The sequence below is a fragment of the Toxotes jaculatrix genome, chromosome 2 (assembly GCF_017976425.1).
Source record: "Toxotes jaculatrix isolate fToxJac2 chromosome 2, fToxJac2.pri, whole genome shotgun sequence".
NCBI lineage: Eukaryota > Metazoa > Chordata > Actinopteri > Toxotidae > Toxotes > Toxotes jaculatrix.
In genome coordinates this window covers 14321782-14339334 of record NC_054395.1, presented here as the reverse complement: position 1 = coordinate 14339334, position 17553 = coordinate 14321782, and the positions used below count along the sequence as shown (strand labels likewise).

At 41.2% G+C, this 17553-nt stretch overlaps 1 protein-coding gene across 2 annotated transcripts in view; it reads left to right on the top strand.

Moving 5' to 3' along the window:
* Positions 1–17553, top strand: part of LOC121199368 (TOX high mobility group box family member 2-like) — a 75486-nt gene that overhangs the window by 11722 nt on the left and 46211 nt on the right. The window contains exon 2 of one of the 2 annotated variants that reach the window (XM_041063979.1): positions 17316–17408. The exons of the other annotated variant lie outside the window; for it this stretch is intronic. Within the exon in view, the coding sequence (XP_040919913.1) occupies positions 17316–17408 (93 nt within the window). The remainder of the gene's footprint in view (positions 1–17315; positions 17409–17553) is intronic. 2 annotated transcript variants of the gene reach the window in all.

Here is a 17553-nt window from a genome sequence, read left to right as displayed (position 1 = left end):
TACAGGCCCAACTGTTACAAGTTCTCACTCTGGTTGTTGCATAAGCATAATAATTTTCAACATCTAGATAATCTCATATCATCAAGACAGTATTCTTATCATCCCATGAAGGTCAAAGTGTTGGTTTGTGTGCTACCGACACTTTAACATAATATATTGTGCTTACATATGATGTTTGATGTGCAAAAGGTGGGTTTGAGTTGCCAGTGTTAGGATTGCACAGTGGTGCCATTTAGAAACACACTCATTTTGGACACGTTTCAAACTCTGCAGGACCACACACACACGCACGCAGGGTCACACACACTCACTCACTCACTTTTACACCCCACCATCCAACCCCACACACACTCACACACATCCCATATAGCTTCAAGGCATTTCATTTCCTCTCCTCCTATGACAACATCACAATATAATGGGACATGGTGTCACGTGACAAGAGCAAGTACATGGAGCGATCAAATCACTCTTTCTGTCTCTCTCCCTCTCTCTCTAGCTTGAAGGGCAGAACGGTCAGTCGTTACATAAACTAGAGTTGGTTCAATTACAGAAAAATGTGCTTTGTGTCCTTGTCATAAGCAGAGTTATAAAGCAGATAAAAAAAATAAGTTAGTCGTTCGTGTTCGTTCAGGATTTTTGAGAAAGTAACTTGCTTTCTGTGGTCACCCTGTCCACTGAAACCTACTGTAGTGAGGTTAAGATGTTTAATTCGGCCTTGACTTCACTACTTAAGATTTTAGTTAAAAATCGGTGATGGTAGCTTAAAGAGTGTGCCGTCCTGACCTGTAGAGATGCCTCACATATTTGGAGTATGTGCACAAGTTATATTCTGGTCAGTTGGGCACTACCCTCCATCCAGAAGAAGTGACAGACTGACACTTACGAGTCAAGTACCAAATTATCTCCTAAACAAGGAAACGGGTGTCCTGCTTAGAGAAATCTGAACTCACCAACATTTGACGTCCATCTTCTCCCATTCTTTTGTTATCCTTTGGTTGAAATGATCTTAAACCAGCAGGGTTACACTAACAAGAGCGTAGCTTATAATTTCTCAGTAAAGAAATTTTGAGTTTTTGAATTTTTTTTTTTTTGTACATGTTGCTATTTTCAGCAGTTAATTCTTCATCTACTAAGCTTGTTGTGATTGACCCTTGCTCCAGGTATTCACTGTGTGCTCCAGCACAGTACCATCGCACAGTTTTCAGATGAACCTGTAATTAAGTCATCTCAGTGCCTTGAGAGCGCGACTATAGCGCACTGAGCTGAGACCAATCTGCCACTAATTGTCCCGAGTTTTAATTTCTAATGGAATAAGGGCCAGAGGGAATGCAGCTTAATGAGATGCAGTGTGTGTGTGTGTACACAGCGTGTGTGTGTGCACAGTGTGTGTGCTCTTTTATCTGTTTACTGTAACCACTATTGCCCCTGTGAGTAGAGAAACAAGAGCGAGTAAAGCAAGATTTTGTTACCTCAATTTTGATTTTGTTACCTCATTTCAATTTATTCTGCAAAGCACTCAGGAAGTCTCTTTAATTCCACACATAATGAATGATAAACATACCTTAAAATAAGTAACATAATTGATTATACATTGACAGTGGAAGCAAAATAAGCCTTTTAGTGATACCTACTCCCTTTAACACAAACTGAGAAGCACCCTCTCTTAATAACTGTGTGACAGTGGAGACCCTTCCAAAAGTGAGAAGTGCTTTTGCCCTTGGCAGTCAAGTTATTGCTCAGAAAGCGTGGTTGTCGACTGGAACTGGAAAGGTTGTTTACATAGCCTTGGGAGTGTTTGTGTCATGATTTAGATTCCAGGCATTTCAACATCCAAATAAATCAGTTTGGACTTCTGAGGATAAGTAAACCTCCAAAAGAAGAAATGGACCAGCTGTGTTTAACTTAATCTGTAAGGTAGTTGCATCTCTAAAGCTCGGCCAATTTTGCTTACAGTTATAACAGGCAAAGGAAGTTGGAGTCAAAGTCCACAGAGCATATGGAGTTTGGCATATTGACAATAGTGATGTTTATCTTTTATTTACAATATAAGATTGCTTTGAGCATCTTTCATAAGAACTATGCTCCGATAGGTTTGTGATTTTAATGGCAGTACACACATGCACAAGCAACAACTCTGGCACCAAAATGATAAAAAAAAAAAAGCATCCCTGACGACACATGACTACATGAATCTTTCTAACACTTTGGTGACTTCACTGTAATTTTTCTACCTTATCGCTTTTGTGTGGAGTTTGCTTTTCGAACTGACTCAAGGCCCTTCCTCTTATTGTTTCAATATGTCAGAGCATTGTTTGAATGAGGTCACCCATTACCGATCTGGCCCGAGGCCAGGTTGACTTCAGCTGATTTAATTGAATCTACGACATGAGTCAAACTCAAACAAGCAGAGACTGCTTTGCCATGACAGCCTCATTACTCCACATTAAGAACTCATTTCACAATGCATTGTGACTTTGGGCTTGACAAATGGTGAAAAGGGATGAAATCAAATAAGTGAGTACATTTTGGAAGACTACTCTTAAAACGCTCGGCCTGAAAATACTCCGGTACTGTACATATATTATAAGCCAAAAGAAGCCAAAAAACTGTCTTTCTGCTGTTTTTAATGTGAATGCCTTCTGGGTTAAAGTGTTCCCATGTTTGCCGTCTGCAGTAATGGAATGACATTCAGTGCCATTTTCCCTCTTAAATGGAATTTTTGTCAAAGCGTTATGAATTCAACCTGCCTTGTCACTCAAGCCGCAGACAGTGCTGAGAGAGGAGATAATATGCGAATGAAACCTTTCACTGCAATTTTTTTACTGTTAGCTGTGAGCAGACCAAATAATGACGCCTTTATCACATCTACAGCACAACAAACAAAGAAGGCTTTCTTACGACATACCACAAGATGTGATATCGGGCCAGTATAATGACATACATTATGTATATAACACATACACAACATTCACTGCATCTCAGCAGTGTGTTAGCTTCATTTCATCAGCTCCAACCACAACTAAATTTCTCAATTAAGCACGCATTCTTTGAGAGCCACTGGCAGCTCGGCCAGAGCTTGCGGGAAAAAAAAGCATACGGCAGGTTCAACATGCCAGGGCCTCCCTCCACAATAGCGAAGGAAATGTTGAGTCTGTGAAGGCTGTGGAGTGGAGATATGGCACTGTTTGCTTAGGGCTAGGTATCGGGCACAAAAACAAACATGGCCGCCCTTAATGAGCCTGTTTGCCTGCCAAAGGTAAAGACAGCTGTTGTCTCTCGCCACAATGGAGCAGGCCTCAGTGCCACGGAGCACACAAGAGCACTCTGCATCCCCATAGTAACGCTCACCTTGTGTGTACTCAAGAGAGAACTTATTAAGTCCTCCTTTACAGATAAATAGTGAGTAAAATGTAAATTGCGAGGCCATACGGCACTTTCATAAGGTCCAACTGAGAAATGAAAAGGTTTATTAAGTCTTGTCTGTAGAGTGCTAAAAGTGAAATTGCTTGTGGGAGTGTGAAATGGCTGTGCACTGAGGGTAGACATCTGACTTACTCATAACATTAGTGAGTGAGAGTTGAGAAACTGTGGCTTTCTCTGTTTGATAAAGCAGAACACATGTTATTGGACCGTTTGAGAGGCTGTACTTACTTTGCTTTTTTGCATCTGTCTTTTGAGACTGGAGAAAATCTCTCTAAAATCTCTTCTGGTAAAATAAAAATAAAAAAAAAGTGGCTTCTCAAAAGGACTCTAATGCGCAGGGATACAGGTAAAGTGAGGGGTACTGAAACCTCAAAAAGCACTTTTCTCTCATATGAGAAAATTAATACATTCTAGCTGTACCTGTCCAACTGAATCAGCACTGACAGCTTGCTGCACTACACAGCTAATTTTAGAGTTAAGATTATGAGTGAGATGACTGCACAAGCATTTTGTTGAGTGGGGAGCAGCCAGCAAGAAACTATGAACTTTAAAGGTCTAACCGTCACTTGCATCAGGGTGGCTTCTGTTGAAACAAAGCCCTCCCAGCCCCCACTGCCTTCCTGGCATTGTTTACTGTGCATTTTGAGCTACTGAATGGATGACATTTTTTTTTTTTCATTATTATGCTGGCTTCTGACAAAAGGACTGACAGTGTCACAGTTATTATAAAAGTTTCATTTTGGATGGATGTATATACTTTGTTTTTTAGTCAGAAAACGGAAACGGAAAAAACTGTTATGTAAATTATTTACATGAGTAAATTATAATTACCCTTGCAAAGAAAAGGGTCTAGCTCAGCCTCACAAATACCTTCTAAATTTATGAACTGTAAATGTTCAAATTTATGTCCAAACTTTGGGAATATAATATTATTTATACTTTATATCTTCGGTGTTTGATTGATTTAGACTGAATTTGCTACTGAACTTCGACCATGCAGAACTGAAAGACTGTAAATCATGCTCTTGCATTATGTGTTGATCGTTCCACAAAACTGATGCTGGTCTTAGTTTATGTTTAAAGGACCAGTGTATGGGATTTAGGGTGATCTATTGGCAGAAATGGAGTATGATAATCATGACCGTGTTCTCCTTTTTAATGCAGTAGCCCAGAACAGACAAACCAAACACTGGCTCTTGAGCGGGCCTTTCATGTTTTTATGTTATTCATGCTGGCAAAATCTTTAAAACTGAGTTGTATTTATCATTTTTTCCATATTTTGACCAGGATTTACTGTGCTTTTTTATTTACCTGTAAGAAAACATTAACATTTCATTTAGACTGCGGTTGCCAGATAACAACCACAGTGCCATTGTTTTGCTGTGAAAGCTGAAAAATACATTTCCTGTTTGACTATTTCAAAGAAATGCCACATAACCGCTGCAGTATTATGACTGGATTGAAAATGTCCCTGACCACATGCCACCAAGCGGTCCCACAGGTTGACTAGTGATGTGACTGGCTGGCATTCTCTGTCCTACACCACTGCATCAACACCACATTGCATGTAACTACACATCTGTGGCAGTTGTGCTAAGATGCATATAGTGGCACGATTGGGGTTTACTGCTCTGCAAAGCAGCATCAGGATAAAGAAAATGTTTTCATCTTCTTTGGGAACGTTGGACCCTACATGACAATAGAGTTAATTATATTAATAACAACACATAGATACACAGCCCAGAAATAAATGGAGTGATATTGTCTGAGGCAGAAACGATGCTTTGATAATTTGAACCTCACTGGGTGGAGCTGAGGAACCAGCTCTCATTGCTCTCATTGCTAAGAAATGAGTGAGGTTCAAAAAAAGGTGAGAGATGAGATGGTTTATGTAATATAGTGAGGCTTAGTGTTGCTGCAGGTGCATCATTGAAGACTCCCAAAAAAATAAACAAATGTTGCTAGCAAGTAGCATAAGATAGTCATTAATACCACGATGAGTCATGATTTTTTTTTTTTTGTGATAGAATTGTTCATACTTAACTAAAACTAAAACTGTGTCTAATTAATGAACCATTATGAAAAATGGTGAATTTCACAGTAGCAGCTGTTTTTGCAGCTCTGTGCACGGTTAAAATTCTGAGTGCTATTTTCACTTACATCATAGTCGTTTTGTCAAAGACTTTTGGCTTCCTGCATGCGCCCTCTGAGTGTAATCTGTGAGCACTTCCCCTATTTGTTTGCAGCAGTGTCTTTCAATTAAACAGCAGAACCAGTTTCTGCAGAGGTTTCGTTTGTCAAGTGACTCCCCAGAGAGGGAGCAGAGGAAATGGCTGAACACATCGGACGCATTCGTCTTCTCTGCTTAGTTACCTTGCAAGGGGGAAGATGGTGATACCCATTTTCTCCGTCTAATGTGTTTGCTTTACACCCTATGCCAAGTGTCAACATGCAGCTTCTTGACAGTCATTTTTCATTTGGAGCAAGCAGCCAGGTTGAATAAGCCAGGACGCTGCACTGTTTTTATCCCTTTTCCCTTCTTCTATTAGCTGGTTTTTGTTGTTTTAAAGGTGGCAAACTTCTAACATGTTTAAGGTTAAAAGTACACTAGTCAGAGATTATTACTTAATAGCCTTGTCTGGTTGTTGATTGAGAATAAAAAGCCAATTATCATAATAGGATATGGGACATAATGACAGAATTAAATGAGTGTGACAGACACACAATAGGCCTGCTCTGTCATCGCCTTAGCCCAGCTCGCTCATTAGAATTAATCTTGCCTGATTAAAAATGCAAATGGCTCAAAGTCATTGACGGAGTTTACATGTTTTTATAACATTTAACTGATTTAATTACATGGAAAATGAAATGGTGGGATGTGCGATTTAATTTTTTTATTTATTTTTTTGTCACCATCCTCTCGCTGGTTGCCACAGAGAAATTTATATTCTCTCATGCCAGGAAGAGAAGGTAATGAGATTAGTGCTCTCCCTCTCTGTTTCTCTCCATCTCTGCCTTTCAGAAGCTGATGGTTTGGTTCATCGAACCAAGAAGAGCAGAAGAGCTCTGTTTTATTGTTATCACTGAAAACACTTTATCTTGGTCTTAGAAGTACCTGCAGTATTGTGTGGGCTGAGAGCTTCACAAAATTTAAAGAGTTTCCTCCCACAATGTATCATTTTAAAAGACCACTATATGATTTATAGCAAAAAAAAGAAAACATTCAATTTCTTCCTGGTGTTATTTTTCATACTCAAACAGCCATGTAGGGGAAGAGGATTTAACAGACAGATTTAATTGTCTAAGGTGTAATGACATGCTGTAGAGCCTGCAGCAAGGTGTCAGGACATACACGACGTGCTTTGACATTTTTCAGCTGAAATCCGGGAAAGTGTTTCTGCCTTAATGTAAAGCAACATTAGCCTTTGAATTCCTCCTGTACACCTGTAGCACAAACGCTGTGCATTTTAGCTGCAGCCTCAAGATTAGCAATGAAAAGGTCCAAGTGTCTCTCTTTTTATGTAGTCATGCACTATATTACACATGATGACCTGTTTGTGTGAGACCAAGCCAGTTCCTGTTTTCTGCCTTGATGTCAGTAAAGGTTTCACTCTATATTCAGACTTGTGGGTGCACCTTGTACTGTGAGCTAGTTAGAAGTGCAGATTGATAGTTTTGCTTACTTGAAACATGCTTGGTGTTTTTGTACCTTTCAGTCGTGGTCGTAAAACCTGCTAGTGCGCAGTGGACATCCTGTGGGGGAGGAAATTGATTTTGCTGGGTTTGTTTGTTCTGGACCAACAGGGCGACATGCATTGTTGTTGGGGTTTTTTTTGTTTTTTTTTTCTTTTTTTTTTTCTTTTCTTTACATTTCAGACCAATCGTTTTATTGGCGTAATAACATGTTTTATGGCTGTTATGACTTTACAGCTGTTTCAGAATAGTTTTAGGTGTTTGAACCAGTATGATGTTTTTTCTTCCAATCATAAAATGTCTACAATGTGCAAGAGAAGGCATTTGGATGTGACAGAACGTTTTTATATTTGATTCATGTGAATGGGCCAGATGTTCTCTTTTGATCTTGATGTGTAGTGTCTATGCTTCAGCTAAGCAGTTATTCAGTGTGTAATATAGAGTTGTCAACATCAAGCTACAAAAGGGTTTGAGATTGTAAGCATGCTGTGAAAAAAGCTTTTTATTTAAAGACCATTTATTTTGCAGTGGGGGAAAAAAGATATACAGAACTAAAACTTTGTGTTGACAGGACAGGATCAATTCCAACTGTGTGTCCGCACATCAGCTCAATGTGTTGAAATGGAAAGTATGCTATCGATCTGTGTGCATTAGTGCTCTACAGTAACATAAGCAATGAGTGGCAGAACAAAAGAGGTACTGTGCGTCACGCTAGAAGAGAGCTGCAGTACAAAGAAGACAGTTAACTTCATGAAGTCTATTGGCATTTCATTGTTTATCATTTCAAGTCCAAACGTATATTTGTCTTTCATAAAAGAATTTTACTCACACATATACATCTGGAACTGATTTTGGATAGGTTGAAATGTATAGGCCTAATATAGTGTTTAGCCCTGCGGAGAGAGAGGTTATTAAAGTTTATTAGAGCAAAGTGCTGCAAAAAACACGATACGGCTTGGCATTAAAAAGCCAAGAAACACACGAAAGCCTGCTGTAATAGAGGTCAGGCAACGCAGTTACATCCTAGAAATCAAGTTGCTCATTTATATCTCCATGAGCTGCCCTCACTCACAACTGGATTGTCTTATGAGGCTGGAAAGCACACATACGGCACTGATATTTCTCCTCTCCCAACTCATACTTTCCCTCAAGGGACGAAAAACAATTACTCCATTGTGCCACACAGTACAGTATATCACATTCTGCACATTTCAGCCAGAGAAAAGACGCAGTGTTGTGTCGGGGCATATGGCATCATGATAAATATGTTTTAGAGGAAGAGGGGGAGGAGAAGGGGGAGGGGTGGGGGGTCGCCGTCAGGGCAAAAATTGAATGAACTTTAGCGCGGAGATTTGATTAGTGTATTGTAAACAAAGGGTTATTTCTGTAAATATCTGAGTCCCAGGCGCAATGGATTAAAAACCAAATAAACAGAAGAAGATGACTCAAGAAACGTTTCCAATACTCTGGCCCAGTGTTTCCACTTTATCTAATGTATCTAACACTATAGAGGGGAAATTAAGTCTTAATTCATGAAGTGTAAGGTGTAAAAGATGTCAAGGCTACATTACCTTGGATATGCAGACAAAGATCTGTGACCACATCTAAGAGAGAGGCAGTTAGACAGACAGTCGATGTCAGGGCCTTTTCAGTAACTGCACTGTTCAACCGTACCTACACACTGATGACAGGAAACGTGGTGGTGACAAGGAAAACCCTGAGATGCCACACGGAGGGGTAAAAATAGGCCACTTAGCACGAGATACAGCGAAAGAAGAGGAGGAGAAGAATGAAAAAGAAGGGAAAATTAGCGCACGGTGTCTTCTTCTAGGGACTTTTTTTTCTGAAGGCCCGAGATGAGAAACTTCACTCTTTAATGTTGGCAAGTTGTTAAATCAACCTCATTTTTGCTTGCTTGTTATCTGTGAGAGAGACAGAGGCAGAACAAGAAATGAGTTTCCCCCCCTCCTCGTTAAACAACAAAGGAACAATGAACAACCCTCTCTTTAGAGTTTACAGTCTGCACCTCCTACACCTTCACAGTTAGAAAAGCTGCCCACTATTACAACCTTATGTGTGTTACAAATCTCAATTCTTAACAGTGTCAGTAATATTTCTTCTAAATGTTGACCCAGGTGAAACCCACATCTGTTGTTTTTGTCAGGGCCATCACAGCTTGTTAAACCCAGGTCCATGACAGGTTACACTGGTTAAGATTATGTTAGCTCTTGAATCAAACACTATAGGCTCTCTACACTGTAGCAGACTGCTGTAGGGATGGATAATAGACATGGCTTGTGTGAGTGTTAAGTTGTCACATGACATTCTCTCAAGGTAACCAAACTGCAGCTTCAGATATGTTAATTCTGACCACTATTAATGACCTAGAAACACAACAGTCCTCTACATTTCATATAATGTTCAACAGTAAATCTCAGCCCGGGGGTCACCCTGGCTCCTTTCTGACTTGAAATGGAAAGTCACAGAAATTGTCGGACGCAGCTCCCCAGATCCAGTGGGGGGTGTCTTGAGTTTCGGAAGCCTTTTGTCCATCTGACAAGCACTTCTGAACAAACATACAGGCTGTTTAAGTGTTGCCAAGCCAGCGCATCTCTAACCGGACCATTATGTCCTAGCTCTGTCGGTCAAGCTGTAATGCCCGGCCAGAGCCCGCTCATGATCCTTAAGGAATGAAAAACGCCCCTCCTCTGCATATCTGCTCATTCATCTCAGCTGCTCATTAAAGGGTAATTACCTGTAATTAGTGAATCATGTCGCTTTAATGAAGATGTTGAAAGCTGTTGGAGCCAGAAGGGCTGGCCTTAATTCTGAGTGATGTTCAAGATTAGTGGCAGACAGGAATTCAATAAAGGCGGACAGGCTAATGAAATATTAGCATTTTTTTTTTGCCAGTGCCATAGGTGGCTTGTATTATGTTTATATTTTGCATTAATTTTCAATTCCAGCGGCATCAACACCTGGCTCCGGGGGGCAAGTACGTGTTACTGTATCAGAGCAGGCTAACAGACACAATGATGATTAAGCTGTGTGTGTCTAAGTACATCTGTGTGAGTGGTGCCTGTGCAAGTGAGTGTAATGCTTGCTCTAATGTGTGCTGTGTTGAGAGTGTGTGTGTGTGTGTTCCCTGGCGGCGTGGTGAGTGTTTAATCTGGCCCGGTGGCGTGCCGTTGGCCCGGCTAATCACAGTGTGTCTGTAGGAGTGCGCTGAGCCAGGGGAGCACGCCGTCTCTAACAGCGCCTGACAGACTCATTAGAGAGACCTGGCACTGAGCTAGCAAGGCACACACACAGACAAAGATACACACTCAAACACTTTGAAACACACACGGTGGGAAAAGCACTCAGGCTCAACTGCACCGACACTGGGATAAATTCACACACTTACACACTTTTTTTCCTTTTTGACGTTATTACACACGCACACACACTCATTCATACAATCATCCATAAAGGAGTGCGTGCTGTCTCTCTCTCTCTTTCACACACACACATACAAACACAAACATGCCCAGTGCTCCACGTGTGAGAACAAGGCAGGCGGTGACCCCTCACAGTCGCAGCCCAAACACAGACAAGAGCCGAGAGAGCATCTGGGAAAAGAAGATGGGGGGGGGTGGAGGGTGGGAAAAAAAACAAGAGGAGGCAAAGAGGAGGAGTGGATGGGAGAGAAGGGAAGAGTCTGATGCAGTGACGTTTTCTTTCATTCAAATGAATGTTTAGCCAAGCAAATTACATTTTCGAAGACTGGCTATCTGCAGTCAGGAGATTACCTGCACTAAGTGTGTAAAAAAGTGTGTTAGCACCGTGTGACTGTAAGCTGTATTCATAGGTACTGGAAATGTGAGAAGGGTTAGAAGTCTCTCCTGGGGCAAAACTTTCTTCTTTTTTCTTCAAAGTGTGAAAATTAAAGTAAAAAACTATTAATTTCACAGGATTAGGTAAAATGACATTTAGCAAAGTTCGACAAACTACTTTGACAGATTACTTAAGACTTGCTTGCCGTGCACTCACAGCGAGGTTAATTGCAGCTCAGCTGCAGCAGAGCCAAGTGGAAACATTAGGTTCGGCTGAATAACAGGTGAATGCAAAGCAGGTCAATACGTAGTCAAGTGTGGGCCTGCCAGCTGTTCACTCCCTCTGCTCTGCGACCACACAATAGTGGCACACGCACATGCACACACACGTTTGTGCTTTGCACACAACAAATAACAGGGACAGAGTTAAACACGTAAACAAACCAAACAGCAATTTGTTCCATTTTTATGTGTTTTTCTCATTTAAATTCTGTTCAGTGAAGCATATACAGGAAAGTAGAGTAAATAATACATAGAAAAATGTTGTGAAAAAAGTAGTGATATCCTTTGCATTAACTACTGATGACATTAGCTGGAGTTGTTTTAAATTTTGTTCAATGAACTGATCCGAGTAACAAGCATCGCCTTTGTAGCCAAATCCTGCCTGTGCCATAGACCTTCATTACCAGCCAAAAAATGTTAAAACTATCAAGCCACATCCTCTTGGTGCTGTAATTCATCACCAGCACATCACTTAAGTCCAACATTCACTCAGCTTTTAGATTTGTGTTGCTCTCCATCAATATCTGAGACACATATTCCTCTATTTAGCTGCTAAGTGCTCCACATTGTTCACCAACTAGCTGCTGACTTTGGCTGTCTGCCATTTAGTGGGCTGTTTTAGCTGGGCAGGTAGCATACTGTGGGTCTATCAGACTGTTTTTGCTGAAAACAGCTGCCTGCTGCAGCTGGAAATGATGCTGATGAGAGCAATGAGAGTGAACCTTCAACAGTAAAGCTGCTGGCTGTAAAGCCAAAACAATGAGCTAAAAGAAGCTAAATGGTCAACAGAGCTAAATGGAAACTGCAGGGTTTGGTGATAATTATCTGTGGGTTTGTAACTTTGAGTGACCCTTTTCACATTACACACAGTAATGTGATCCATGTTATCAAGATTAACAATGAAACTGTATATTTCTGACCATTTTTTAAAAAATGTTTCTGATAAGAGTAAAAGGGTGGTGGTCTTTTCATGTGATTTGCTTGCGGTTAGAAAAATATCAAATAGTGCCAGCCTTATCCTTTAACACCTGACACTGATAATACTCTAGAAAGATAAAGAAAGAATGAAAAGTTATGCACAAAAGAATGTCTTGCTCTATAACAAAAAGTTATATATTCTCCTACCAGTTGTGATAGGTCTCTGTCTCTCTCTCTCAGTCACTGTTACCCTTTACCTTCATACAATAACTCCTTGTCAGGACTTTTAATCTTGCCTGGTAGCTGTAACTGGAACAAGTTTTGCTGACAACCTTGTTTCACCTAAAAGCCAAATCAAACTGTCTTTAATTTTCTCTACCACTGTACCATGTAACAGGCCAAATCTCCTCTCTCTCTCTCGCTCTCTCTCGCTCTCTCTCTCTCTCTCTCTCTCTCTCTCTCTCTCTCTCTCTCTCTTCAGAGTACAATAGCTGTTTTGCTCGGTGCGATCCTCTGTTCTCTCTCTCTCTCTCACTCTTCTCCAGCACAAGGCTATGACATTGAGGGAATGTGATGTGATGTATTGTAGTGAATAATGTATTCTGCGAGGATTGTACAGAGCGCGTAGAGCAGATGGCAGCAGGTTGATCTCGATGTGTGTGTGTGTGTGTGTTTAATGATGACAGTGGGTGTATGTGTGACATTCGTATGAGTGTGTGTCTGTGTGCGTGTGGGTGTGTGCTCACCCGGAATGGGGGATGGGAAGGAGGAGAAGAAGGGAGGGAGGGTGGGGGTAGGGTGTGTGGGGGGGAGATTGGGGGTTGGTGTGTATATGTGTCTATGTGAGCTTCCTTTGTGAGATAAAACATGCAAATGGTGGATTATTTTAATGCAGTTTTTTCTAGAGCCTTGAGCCTTAATCCCTAAAGCAGTTGAAATGAAAATAGTATATGTTTTCTTTCAAACTCTCTCCCTCCCTCCCTGCTCTTTATTCCCTGATAGGAACTTACAACTACCAGCTGTCTAGGAACAGGATCCTTTGCACTTTAATTTCTCTCTGGTGTAGTTACAGCCAAAGACTGATGATTACATCCAGATAGCATGGAATTGACTAAAGCTAGTCAAGCCTTTGCTGCTCTGCTACGCAGTGGAAAGATCATTCTTGTGAAATCTTTGTGATTGAACGGTGATAACAATGTCGATGGTAAGAACAGGGATGGAAGCTCAGTTTGTTACTTTGAGTGGACTGCAGATGTAAAATATGCGCATTTATAAACACTTGCGCATGCTCGAGCACAATGACATATGAAGCCAAAAATGGAGGCACAGAGTTTGCTGGGCTAAAGTGCTTGAATTACATTTAAACATTGTGCTGACACTTATCTATAGTTCACCAATAGTTTTTAAAACGTCTGTACAATAAAACTAAAATTGAAAACATCATTCAACTAGCCAGCCCTTGAAGAAAAGATTAGTTTGTCTTGTTTTTACTGATGAAATGTCCAAAAGACATGCATGCATATTTGTGAAACTGTTGATATGTCATTAAATGATGAGTATATATACAGAAGGTTATTCCACAGTTCCCTGCACTTAGCCAAGACTTTGTTTTGAAATATCTATAGGCAGTTGTAGCGTTGCACACTGTTTGTGTTTGGAGAAAAGCAGCACTACTGTAGAAGATGAGAGCTTCATTACTTCCTCAGTTATGTCACACTGATACTGATGTCACTTAACTTTCATACCATACTCTTCCTGCTTATTTCCACCCTTTCCCTACCTGTTGGTTACCTGTCTTGGGAGCTGGTGGTATAATGCCCCACACTCTGCTCTCAGGCTCCTTCGTGTCTCCTGAAGGCTCATCAGCAGTGTGGTAACAATAAGATATTCCAGGTGGCATGTTTGGCTGGTGCAAAGTCTGGTGGATGCCTGGCAACTGGCCTGCAACACTGTTATGTTACTGAGGCGAGACACCACTACAACAGCAAACATCCTTTTATTGTATCCTCCCACACCACAGATGCAACAACAGAGTAAAAGTCAGTGCTTTTTTCACTGAAAATGTTTTATCAATTAATTATTATAAGAGTTATTGGGCATATGAGGATTTTCTTGAACTACCAAGGTTGAATCTGAGCATGCGGCACAGAGGAAAGAAGAAAACTTGTACATCTTTGTGTCTTTCAGATTAGGGACAGTGAGCATAATTGAGTAAATGTATTAAAGTATTTGAGAGAGCGGATTCAGCCTCTCTGGGATGGTTGATATTGTACTTAGGAAGAATATTGCCTGAGGCAATTCATTAGTGGTAAATAATTGAGAGGCTCAGATAGTGCTAAGGTGAAATGCCTGTTATTATTTTATGGAGTTTGTGTTCATGGGGCTCTTCAGTTTAAGAATATTAAAAATGTACAAGCCTTCCCACAAATTACTCACTTGAAAGATTCACAATGGGCACTAATGACTAACCATCCATCTTCCATTGTTTTCAAGCTCTGTGAAAGTGTTTTTCCTGCACCATTATCAATTCTATTTCTGCTTTTGGTAATGTTCTTTTATTTTATGAAGGATGTTATTTTACTCGCATGCTTTTTACATGCTTTTTTTTTTTTTTACCCATTTTATCTGAGATAATTAAGGAACATCAGCTATTACAGTAGGATACCTTCCATACAAGCACACACACACACACGCATCAAACATTAGGATGGGGGAAAATGTGATCTCAGTGACCATAGGACGATTGTTGGTGCCAGGTGGGCTGATCTGAGTATTTCTGAAACTGCTGATCTCCTGGGATTTTCACACACAACAGTCTCTGGAGTTTTAGAGTTAAACTCTAAAACTTGCCAAAAACAAAAAACATTCAGCGAGTGGCATATATCTTTGGATAGGAAAGTGACTAGTGAGGGCAGATGAGAATGGCAAGACTCTTTCGAGTGGATGGAAAGGCTGCACTAACAACTCAGATAATTAGTCTATACAACTGTGGTGAGCAGAAAAGCAAAACCTCAGCATGCACATGTTGAGCCTTGAGGCGGATGGGCTACAACAGGCAGATGGTGGGGTGAGAATTTGGCATCAGCATCATAAATACATGGAACTAACCTGTCCTGTGTCAACAGTCCAGGCTGGTGACGGTGGTGTAATGGTGTGGAAAATGTTTTCTTGGCAAAGTTTGGTTCCCTTAATACCAATCAGTCATTGTTTGAGTGCCACAGCCTATCAGGCTACTTCCAACATGAAAATGCACCATGTCACAAAGAAAAAGTTATCTCCAACTGATTTCATGAACATAACAATGGGTTCAGTGTACTTAAGTGGCTTCCTCAGTCACCAGATCTGGATCCAGTAGAACACCTTTGGGATGTGGTCGAATGGGAGATTGACAGTATGAACGTGCAGCTGACAAATTTGCAGAAATCGTGTGCTGCAATCATGTCAACATAGACCAGAATCTCAAATCAATGTTTCCAGCATCTTGGTGGAATCCATGCCATGAAGAATTAAGGATATTTGGAGAGCAAAGGGAGGCTGTACCCGGTATTAGTGTGGTATTCCTAGTAAAGTGTGGTATTCCTAGTAAACTCCAGAAGTCTTAGGATGCCTCACTCAAACAAATACCTACCTGATGTCAGTGTTGAGTGCACCTGCACCTGTTTATTTAACCTCAGACAGGCTCATGCAAATGTCATTTATTTACATGAACTTGCATTCAGTTCATTGTTTATCTGCTGAAAAGTTTTCTGAAACTTTCCTTTGAACCTTTTTTTTTTATGCATGCGCATACTTCAGCTCAGATGAGGTGTTATCTGTTAAAAATTGTCACCTTTATGTTTTGGTTTTCCTGTGATGCAACTTAAAGGCCATTGAGGTTTTATTTAAGATGTTATACACCCACACACCACCACGTGATAACCAAGAAAAGGGGGAGCATACGAAGGTCTGACTGGTTTTTCTCAGCGCTGTATGCACTATAATATTATGATGTGTTTGACCTGTGGTCTGTGGTCTGGGCACAAGAGCTGTTTGTCCTTAACAAGTCAACAGTTGTGTACAGTTGGGTAGTGTTTGATAAAATGCTGACACTTGCGGTTGAACTTTTTTTCAACTATGCTAGCAGCCTCACCTTAGGGATGACAATGTCAGCCATCCGTCTGTCTGTCTGTCAGTCCATCAGCCTTTTTGGATGAACAAGTTGGTCCAGTGGAAAATATTAAATGGATACACACATTCATGGTCCCCAGAAGATGAATCCTAATATTTTTGTTGATTCTATTACTTGTCATCTAGAGCCAGCAGAAGGTTAAAAGTTCCGCTTGTCCAACATTTTATCTGGTGTCAAAACACCTCTAAAACCAATCAAAAAGTCATTCAGCCTTAGAATACGCAAGGTCCTATAATTGCTAGTGTGCAGAGGATGAACCCTTTTGATTTACGTAACAGCATGCTGCAATCTGCCACATTCTTGACACGTTTTACAACCATTCAAAAGTCTGATTTCCTTGGTGTAGTGAGCATTGGCAGCCTCACTGGGCCATAGACCTATAGTCTTGTTTTATTGAAGTTTACCATGTAATTCAGTCTCGATTACATTAGCTGATGTTTGCAGGTCATATTTATAATGTAAGTTATACAAAATCACTCCCACAGTTGTCCAAAACCCAAAGACTGCTGCACTGTACATGGAGAAAGTGCAAATACATTTGTTGCTCCATGATTCTCCTTCATTCTCCAGATCTTTGGCTCGGTGCCAGTGTTCAGCCCCACGGTCTTGTAGGGGGTTTGTGTATATGCTTGTCAGTGTGTGTAAGAGGGAAGGGAGGTGGGCATGGGGAGGAGGCGTGTTCCGGGTGGAGGGGATGTCAGCTCATTAACCTCCATTCTTCCCCTAGCACGGCACGGCGTCGAGTCACTGTGTAAGTCTCATGTCATTACTCCTCCCCCTGCACGCGTGTGCTGGGCATGAGGAGAAGAGGAGAGCAATTGGAGGAAGGGGGGGGGGGGGGGGGGGGGACAAGGAGGGAAAGGTTCACGAGGGAGGGGGACCCTTGACATGTTCCTTTACAAATGCCCTGCTTGTACCTTGCAAACTAAAAGCCCCGCCATCTCGTTTCCTTCCCCACTTTTGTCCTCTGTCTCTTCTCTTTCTCTCCCCGCTGTCTCTCTTTCTAACCACAGGCCCGGTACAGTGTGGGTGAACGAGCGGTTAGGCTCCACACTGCCCCCCCTCCAGGCATCAATCCAGCTAGGAAAAGACTGCCCACTGCTGTGGTGAGATACAGTAGCCAAGCCCCTGATTTATAAAACCTCCCCTGTTTGTTCTAGTCAAATGATTTGGAAAGGTGTACCTCAAGGTACTGACCTGGGCCCAATGGTACCTTATAAGCTCCACACTGAGGATATCTAGAGCTGTGAT